This window comes from Orbicella franksi, chromosome 1 (genome assembly GCF_964199315.1).
Source record: "Orbicella franksi chromosome 1, jaOrbFran1.1, whole genome shotgun sequence".
Taxonomy (NCBI): domain Eukaryota; kingdom Metazoa; phylum Cnidaria; class Anthozoa; order Scleractinia; family Merulinidae; genus Orbicella; species Orbicella franksi.
In genome coordinates, this window is record NC_138145.1 from 36,617,202 (window position 1) to 36,626,090 (window position 8,889).

General features: G+C 39.3%; 1 protein-coding gene across 1 annotated transcript; it reads right to left on the bottom strand.

The window, feature by feature from the left end:
- Positions 1-1,851: 1,851 nt before the first annotated feature.
- LOC145464116 (melatonin receptor type 1B-like) lies at positions 1,852-3,773 on the bottom strand. The gene is made up of 2 exons (XM_081447933.1): positions 3,087-3,773; positions 1,852-2,966 (listed from the first exon to the last, which is right to left on the bottom strand). Exons 1-2 carry the CDS (start codon positions 3,368-3,370, stop codon positions 2,405-2,407), a joined length of 846 nt encoding a protein of 281 aa, XP_081304059.1. The 5' UTR covers positions 3,371-3,773; the 3' UTR covers positions 1,852-2,404.
- Positions 3,774-8,889: the final 5,116 nt, after the last annotated feature.

Genomic DNA, 8,889 nt, shown 5'->3' on the forward strand with positions numbered 1-8,889 from the left:
ATTGATGACAAGAAACAAGCTTTTTCAACGAAGACTTTTGTTCCCAGCAAACAGTACAATAGTGAGAAGGTTTCCAGCCACAACAAGCAAAGTCGTCAAAATGAACGCGCTGCACCATGCAATGCCTTCTGCCTTGGAATGAACAATCATTTCGGAGCCAGAGGCGTTGTTCAAAGTAATATTAGCTCCCGATGTGATATTCATTTTTGTTTGACTCATGAAGCCTCGAAATCGCCAATGCGGGAACAAATGTCTCGTAATTCTGTGACGAGCCACGAGAAGCTGTTAAAGGCAAATGTGGTCTGCTTTATATGTTTCAAGTAAGTTATACTGAAAAAGCGCTATTGGCAGCTGGTCGACCTAAATGCACGTTCGACCTAAATTATAGTTAAGTTATTCATGGAAATTGCTCCAAATTTCATTTATGGCGGATTTTTTGTCACGTCCGAGATGATTTATTTTTAGGCAAAAGCCATTTACTATTTTTTGAATGAAATTGGCATTGTTATTCAACATTTGACGCGTTCTATCGCGTGCGGCAGCCGCAGAGCCTCGTGTGATTGTTGTTTCGTTGATACAGCTTCACATTGCCTTTAAAACCATTTAAAACTCTTTACTTCTTATTGTAGTTTTAAAGTAAATCTTCCCTTCACCTGCCCTAAACTATTCGGAAACAATATTGTCGGATCTGCGACAAAATTATCTTCTCTTTCATCCTCTGAGGGAGGTGTTGGTGGTCATTTTGGTTTCTTACCACGTATTCTTAATACTTCAAAGGGTTTAAACGTTTTTAATTCTTTTAACGTCGTAGTTTACACGATGTAAAATGTCTTCGGGAAGGTTGTTTTGCCGCCATTTTGGCTTTCCTTGACAAGTCGTTAATTAATATTTGTCTTTGTCAAAGCGCAACTAGCTGTACATTAAGGGCCCATTAACCGATTCATGCGCGCGCTCGCGCGCGTTGCTAAGGAGGTGAAATTTCATTTCCGGTCGTTTACGTCAGCCTGAGCACGGAAAATGAAAACAACCCAAAAACTTGCAAATTCGCACACATTTTAGATTTTTTTCTTTGTGTTTGGCAAAATGCAAAGTAAAAAAAACTACAAGCAAAGACAAAATAAGAGAAAGACAGAAAAACAAGAGCAACAGAAAGAGAAAAACTAACTCCGTGTGGCTTTGTTTGATCTTACCGAAGTGCGCTGGTAGTGTAAATTGCGCGCGCGCTGATAGGGTAACTTCCAATAGATATCGGGCGCACTTCCGGTTTCTTTAAATGCTAAAGGAAACGCGGTTTTTCATTAAATCCAGCTTTTTTCGACGAATTTCGATTAAAGTCAACGTTGGCAACATAGCTATGCATTCCTTTTTCGAAATCATGTTTTTTTTAGAAAATTACGAATTTTGCAATATTTTGAAATGCTCTCAAATTCTGACCTTTTAGAAATGAAACAAAATCGATGCATAGCGTAATGAGAATTTAAATTAAAGTATTAAATCAATGAAAAAAATCCCGAGAAAATAATTTGCCTGGGAGCCTTTGCATTTTTTCTGTATTAGTCACATGACCATGGGCGTGGCCTGATGACGTCATCACTAGTGTTACTGATCATGAAAAAGTTGAAACACATGAAATAACTCTGAACTAACTAAAAATGATGAAGTTATATGAGACTAAATTTTCCTTAGCAACGGCTCGAAAAGATCGGTTAATGGGCCCTTAATTTAGGTAAATGTATTGACATTTGCTAAGAAAGCTTGGTGAAATTTTCGGATTCCTATGAAAGCTCTTCTTAAAACAGTTAAACGTCTAATCCTACAGAAAGCTCAAAAGGTTTGAAGGAGCGTGGGAAAGATATCTATCGATAAATAATGTGGTAAAATTTCACGATCGCCAGAAGACAATTAAGAGGAGACAATCATTAATATTAAGAGACAAATAATCGATAAATAATGCGGTAAAATTTCACGATCGCCAGAAGACAACTAAGACGAGACAATCATTAATATTAACAGACATAGAGTAACCAGATGGCATCTGTTTAAACTTACTTGAAAAAGCCTGTGTGCAAAATTGAAATATTATTGAGTCCATTTCCAGCCACATGTATGTTAAAATCATTCTCTTATAATTTCTCCTTCCACATTTTATATTGTCCCTGATATTTAAGCACAAATGGAGCACAAGTTATTTTCGTGGGCGTGACACAACGCACCCTTAATTACGCGTTTTGAGTTTTCTGCAACTCGTTTTCCCATCGAGTTTAAAGCTTTTCCCCTAGAATAAACAAGACGAAAAGACAGTTTTTCATCACAGTGAAGTATCCTGTGTAATTTCCACTTCTAAGGACGTTCGTCGATGACTATGACTCGTCATTCGTAGTGTTTTCAGCCGTGTATCCGAGGTTCAACTGGAATTGTGTCTACATCTTCGTTCAGCATTTTTGATATTGACCGCCAGTATCCTCTTAAAACAGAAAATAGCCATTGCCCGTCTAAACTCGGATGTTCTTAATCCATACACAACTGGATTGAGAAAAGAGTTCGAATAATTCAGAAGGGTTACTGCGTAATAAAAATTACCTGCAGGAATTGTAACCTCAAAAATAACTTCTAAAGCATCCATGATAATTAAGGGCAGCCACGAGAGAAGCGCGAGAACAGATACAAACAACAAGGTTTTTGTTAAACGTCTGTTTCGCGCTGCCCGGTTCTGTGCTTGGAAAGTAAGTTCTGCGTTCTGAAACTTTCTCCAAATACTGATGTTACAACCACAAATAACGAACGTTGTTATCAAACCGAAAGACATCCAAGCATAATTCTCATATTCCGGAGAAGTTAAGTGACCCAGTGTTATTTCAAATGCAGTTACAAGAATTGTAAGTATCCAAGACATCGAAATAATGGCGCAGTAGTTTCTCGTTGACGGTGATCGCTTATATCTGTGTGGCGACGCTATAGCGTAAAATCTATCACCAGAAATCATCGCTGCGGAAATTAACGAAGCATGCATAAAAAACGTATCGACCAGATCATGGGCGCAATCCAAAGATGAAGACATGCGTCCCGTTCACAGCTGAAAATTGTACTCTCCGATGAAGAAGATGTAGCCAGGCATCGATAGTGTTCCTAGCATCAGGTCAGCAAACGCCATATTGATGACAAGAAACAAGCTTTTTCTACGAAGACTTTTGTTCGCAGCAAACAGTACAATAGTGAGAAGGTTTCCAGCCACAACAAGCAAAGTCGTCAAAATGAACGCGCAACACCATGCAATGCCTTCTGCCTTGGAATAAATAATCATTTCGGAGCCAGAAGCGTTGTTCGAAGTAATATTAGCTCCCGATGTGATATTCATTTTTGTGTGACTCATCAAGCCTCGAAATCGCCAATGTGGGAACAAATACTGTATATCGTAATTTTGTAATGAGCCACGAGAAGCTATTAGAAGCAAATGTGGTCTGCTTTATTTGTTTCACTTAATTTATACTTAAAAAGCGCTATTGGCAGCTGGTCGACCTAAATGCACCTACTCACCTAAATTAACAAATAAAGAGGCCTCGACTGTGCTCTGTTCTGTTGTAAAGCACGCAGGAAGCGGTAGAGCACGAAAGAAGTGTAGGGGAAAACACGAGACGAAGTCGAGTGCTCTACCGCTTCCCAAGTGCTTTACAACAGATCTAGAACAGACCACAGTCGAGGCTTCTTTATTTTTTTTATGATAAAAAATCTAATAATTTCCCCACGCATTTGGCTGAATTTTCAAACCAAACTTTTTTTTCAAACGAACAAAAGTGGCGTCGCCCGTGCACTGTTCTCTGATAAAGCACGCTAAAATGAGCCAATCACAATCCTTATTAGAATTGTTCAAATAATTTTATTGGCTTACGAAGCGACAGCTGTCAATCACAAACTCGACTTCGGCTAAGCTTTTAGTTTCGATTAGTTTGAGTGGCTTTTGAGAGAAGAACGATGCCTTCGAACTTGAAGTTCGCTTTTAAGTTAATTTTTAAATACGGATCTAAAGGCAGGTGAAGGTTTATAGTCCAGAGGAATCCGGCCGTATTGTGGCCCATGAAAACGTGCACTTTTCCAGTATGTTATGGGTTAAAAAAAAAATAACACAATCACAACATATTTACCTGTCCTGTAATGACAAAGGAAGATATATAGCAAAGAGGAAGAAAAAAAGTCGTGTTTCCGGAACGAAACCTAGTGACTTTAGGTCTGAATGCGTCAGCAGAAACAAGAGAAAAACTTATTTCGTGAAAGTAGCCTAGTATTTTGTCGACATTTCATTTTTTACGTCAACGGAAACAAGGCATAAACGTGTTTCCGGAACATAACCTTGTATTTCCGTAAACGTTTAGGTCTGATTACGTCGACGGAAATCTAAAAAATTCAGATTTCCGGAACGTTACCAAGTGTTTCCGCACATGTTAACATAAAGTTACGCTTGCGGAATCACTTATTTCCTTCAACAGAAAGGAAAAGGAAAGGAAAACTTTCAGACAGAAACGGAGGGTCGCAGTAGTGAGAGATAATTGTCAGTACCAAATTTCAAATCTATTTGCTTGGCGATGTCATCTCAAGCTTTGCGGGCTTGACTGCTGTTGATGCGATCGAAATTCTCGGCCCACAGGTTGATTAGCATTTTTTCTTTGTTATCTGACCATCTTTCATAAGATCGTTTTCCAGTATCAACGGGTTCATGATCAGGAGACGATTGGGAAGACGAAGACGAAGACGCTTGTGAAGCGCTTGCTTGCATGGACCTGTCCGGTAGAGTGTTTTCCTGCGCAATGCTCGCATGTGAAGTGCTCGGCTGCGTTCCCCTTCCAGTCATATCATGGTAGACGGGAACATACTGCGGGTATTCCATGCTATCGCCGTAAAAACCTTGAAAACCTTGAAATTGTGCGGGATTATAATAATAGCCTCGTCCGTTCATGATGAAAGACCGCGAACTAGAACTGAACTTCCCGCGCGTATCGTTTTTCATGTTACGCTGACAAGCGTTGACAGTTACCGCTGTGATTCCCATTGTTTGGCTCGACTTTTCGAAAATCTGCCTGCCCCACCAAAGCACTACGGCGTCTTTGACGTTTTGCCGATTCGCAAAGTTTTTGCTAAAGCGAAAAACCTGTGGTCGCACTAGGCAAAGGCGCGCGATGACAGATTTCCACCGCAAAGTAAACAAATTCTGGCAAAGATTTCCAAAGTGCGACCCATACCAAAGTAAAAGATTTTCACTGCCGACATTGACATTCAAAGCTGGCTCAAATTCCTGAATAAACAAGGTCTCCTTAACCTTTTAATGGCAGTCAGTTTTGCCGGACGCCAAAATGTCAAAATGGTCCAATTTGATGTAGTCTGCTGGCAGCCGGTTTTCTCTCTTAGGGTCACTTACACGAGTGTTTAGTCACCGCGAACGCAAAAGGGCAGAATGGCGGTGACCAAGTGGGGAAGAAGGCGAGACGAGATGATGTGACCAGTTGTTTAAGTCCGCTCATTGTGATCTTTAGATTTGTCTACATGACTAGCGACTAGTTTTAGCCTGTCATTTTTGACAACATTGATTAAATCGCAAGTGAGTTGTGTGATCCGCGGGCTCGGAAACAAAACAAAACACTAAAAACAGCCTGTCACAGCTGATCGAGTCTGCATGCCAGTCCCCGTTAAAAAAGGAATAAATTGAGTGCCTTGAATCTGTCACGTACAGCGTGGTTTCCAAAATCAGGAGCACAAACTGCCGTTAAGTCAACGTTTAATGCCGGTCTTTCATAAACAAAACTGATTGTAACCCGAGAGTTTCCAGAAACCGCCCTTTACAGGAATCTTACATTAGGAAAGCAAAGAATGGTTACACAGGAATTTAGCGATGGCCCGCATATACCTCGTGTCCACATGACTTTGATCACGTGGACACTACGCAAAAACACCTTTAGGAGGTCTTCTTGAGGACATCCGCGCCCAAAATGTTCCCAGGGACAGACGTTTTTAAAACTTATCATGAAGTAAGGTGGAGTTCAGCTTTTGCAAAAAAGCCACAAGAAAATTAATGGGGGGTCATCGTGCTCGTTTTCGAGATAAGGCGCGTTGAAGGCCATGCGTTTTAAGGTCATTCCCCAGTATTGCATTGCGCATCCTTACTGCGCATAATTTCACACGTGATTAGCGCAAGCGCATTAAAAAATGGTGGCTTTTTGTTTGGAGCTGGACCTCGCCATAGAGGTAAATCGTCATTTTCTCGCAAACGAGTATGGTGACCTATCATTTTTTTCTGTTTTGAATTGAGTAATAAATTTCTCTGTGTAAAATAAATATGGACCAACTCTCAGTGTAGAACAAAAAGCAATCGTCGGAAACTTGAATTTAGCAAGCAATCGTGACTACGATCATGGTGCTATTATAAGGATTTATATGGGTATAAACAAGGTTCTGTTGCTCCTAGAAGAACATGGGGACCCCTCATTTTTATTTCAAAATTTAAGTTCCTATAATATAAACAATCAATAGGCAAAGTTTCACAAAAATCTCAGTGCAGGTTTTATTTCAGTGGAATGACCTTAACAGGTGTTCATTATTTTAAGACTGTATTGGCTTACAACTATCGGCCAGAAAAAAGCTACATTTGTGAAATTTAGATCGGGTAAACTTTCTCAATTCAACACAACTAAGTATATTACTCCAGGATTTTGTCCAAAACGGGTAATCCAAGCATTTTAGCGTTGATATTGCTCACCAACTGTAAACCACCTGCTTGTAAGCTGACAGTTCCGATCACAAAGGATTAATGAAATGGAAAACTGCAATAGGAACAAGACGTCAAATTTAAATAAAGTATTTTAAAATCACTTTGTTCAGCCTCTTGGAGTAAAAACGGTAGAAACCATTTAACAACTGCTTCATGCCTTAATGTGCTCTATCGAGCTTTGATGCAAGTTTGGAGAGAGACGCGAAGGGATTGCTCGAGACGGTAGCCGAGGGAACCTCTAGTTTCTTGAACCAGTAATTTTTTTTTTCCTGAAAGGAAAAGTAGTGTGACATGCACATGATAAATTAGTTTTTCTGGAGTTATTATTCAACTTTTCTGGGTTTTTGTTCAATCAGGGCATATTTCTTCGGAAATAAACTTCAAAATCGCCTCGCAGTTGATAAGGCCATCCCCCCTTTTTTTTCGTTTATTCAGGTTGAATGCGTTTTCTGATTTTGGGTCGGTCGGTCGGTCGTAAAAGGTAAAAAAACAAAATTAAAATTGGAAAAGGAGTCTGGAGCTAGAAGGCACGGTACCTCAGCATAATATCCGTGGAGCCTGGAAACAACAAAGTGTAGTTACAAAGTCAACATCGCGGCAATAGAGGAAGGAAAAAGTCGACGTCGTTGTTAAAATCAAACGAGAACAGGGAAAAAGCTAAAAATCTGTAAGGCAAAAAATTGCTTATGTTTCAGATTAAAGTGACAATTGTTTGAAATAATGTGTCATTGCCTTCGTTGTCTTCTGCGTAACTTCTGGGTCGGTCAGACGCTAAACAGAGAAAAAAAAGGGGACGGCTTAATAAATAAAAACACTTAAAAACCAATTTTTAATAAGTGTTCTACATCCCTCGGACCAGTCGTTAATTAATATTCGTCTTTGTCAAAGTGCAACTAAATGTACATTAATTAAGGTAAATGTATTGACATTTGCTAAGAAAGCTTAGTGAAATTTTCGGATTCTTGTGAAAGCTCTTCTTAAAGCAATTAAAAGTGTAAATTCTACAGAAAGCTCAAAAGGTTTGATGGAGCGCGGGAAAAGATATCTATCGATAAATAATGTGGTAAAATTTCACGATCGCCAGAAGACAATAAGACGAGAAAATCATTAATATTAAGAGACAGAGTAACCAGATGGCATCTGTTTCAACTCACTTGAAAAACCCTCTGTGTGCAAAATTGAAATATTATTGAGTCCATTTCCAGCCACATGTTAATATCATTCTGTTACAATTTCCCCTTCCATATTCTATATTGTCCCTGATATTTAAGAGTGGCTGCCTGTAAAAATCAGACAAATTCTTAATTTCGCGGCGAGGGTCTAAAATTCGATTTCGCTCATGTTCCTATGGTAGATAGGCTAGGGCATCCCAAAACTACTGGATAGTTTTTTTGGCAAAATATCCTTTTATTTCAAAGAAATATGCACATTACCAAATTCCGTAAAAATCGTCATTTGACGCACCATTTTATTAAACACGTTTGAGAGCCTCGCATGCAAAACCACATCGTTCTTCCATCTTTAAAACACTCAAATATTTTTGTGCAATGTTTAAATGTGTACTGGGTTGATTTTACGGAATGTTGCGGTTTTTGTTGGGTGCAAAATATTTAAATTTCGTAGACATGTATTTCATTCACTTTAAAGTACTTCGTAAAAATAATCGATTTTCACCATGTGCGAAACCCTCAAATGGATTAAGCTTCTGGTGGTTGAATCGCAGATAGATGGTCTACAGATTCCTGTAAAACTTTCTCTGGGCAAATGATTGTCAGCGACGCGAGAGCTTTTCAAAGTACGTTAAAAATGCAGACATTTGACCATCCGTCGTCAAATTTCAATTTACGGGTTGGACATATTTTAGCACGCGCCACACGTCTTGAGCTATATTAAGTTGAATTATAGCATAACTAAAGCAAAGCGCGCGCTCTGATTGGTTAATTTAGCGTCTACTATTTGCCCGTGGGTGTACGCTGCTGACGTGTGTGCTAATGTTTACAAAGCAAATCTTTTGACAGACGTTTTTCCAAAGTAATGGCCAACGTCCTTCTGTCAGAAATGCGAAACTGTCTTAACAGTTTTCTGAAGATGAAACTTTATCGAGTTACTGGTGTGCAGTCGGTTGTCATGAATGA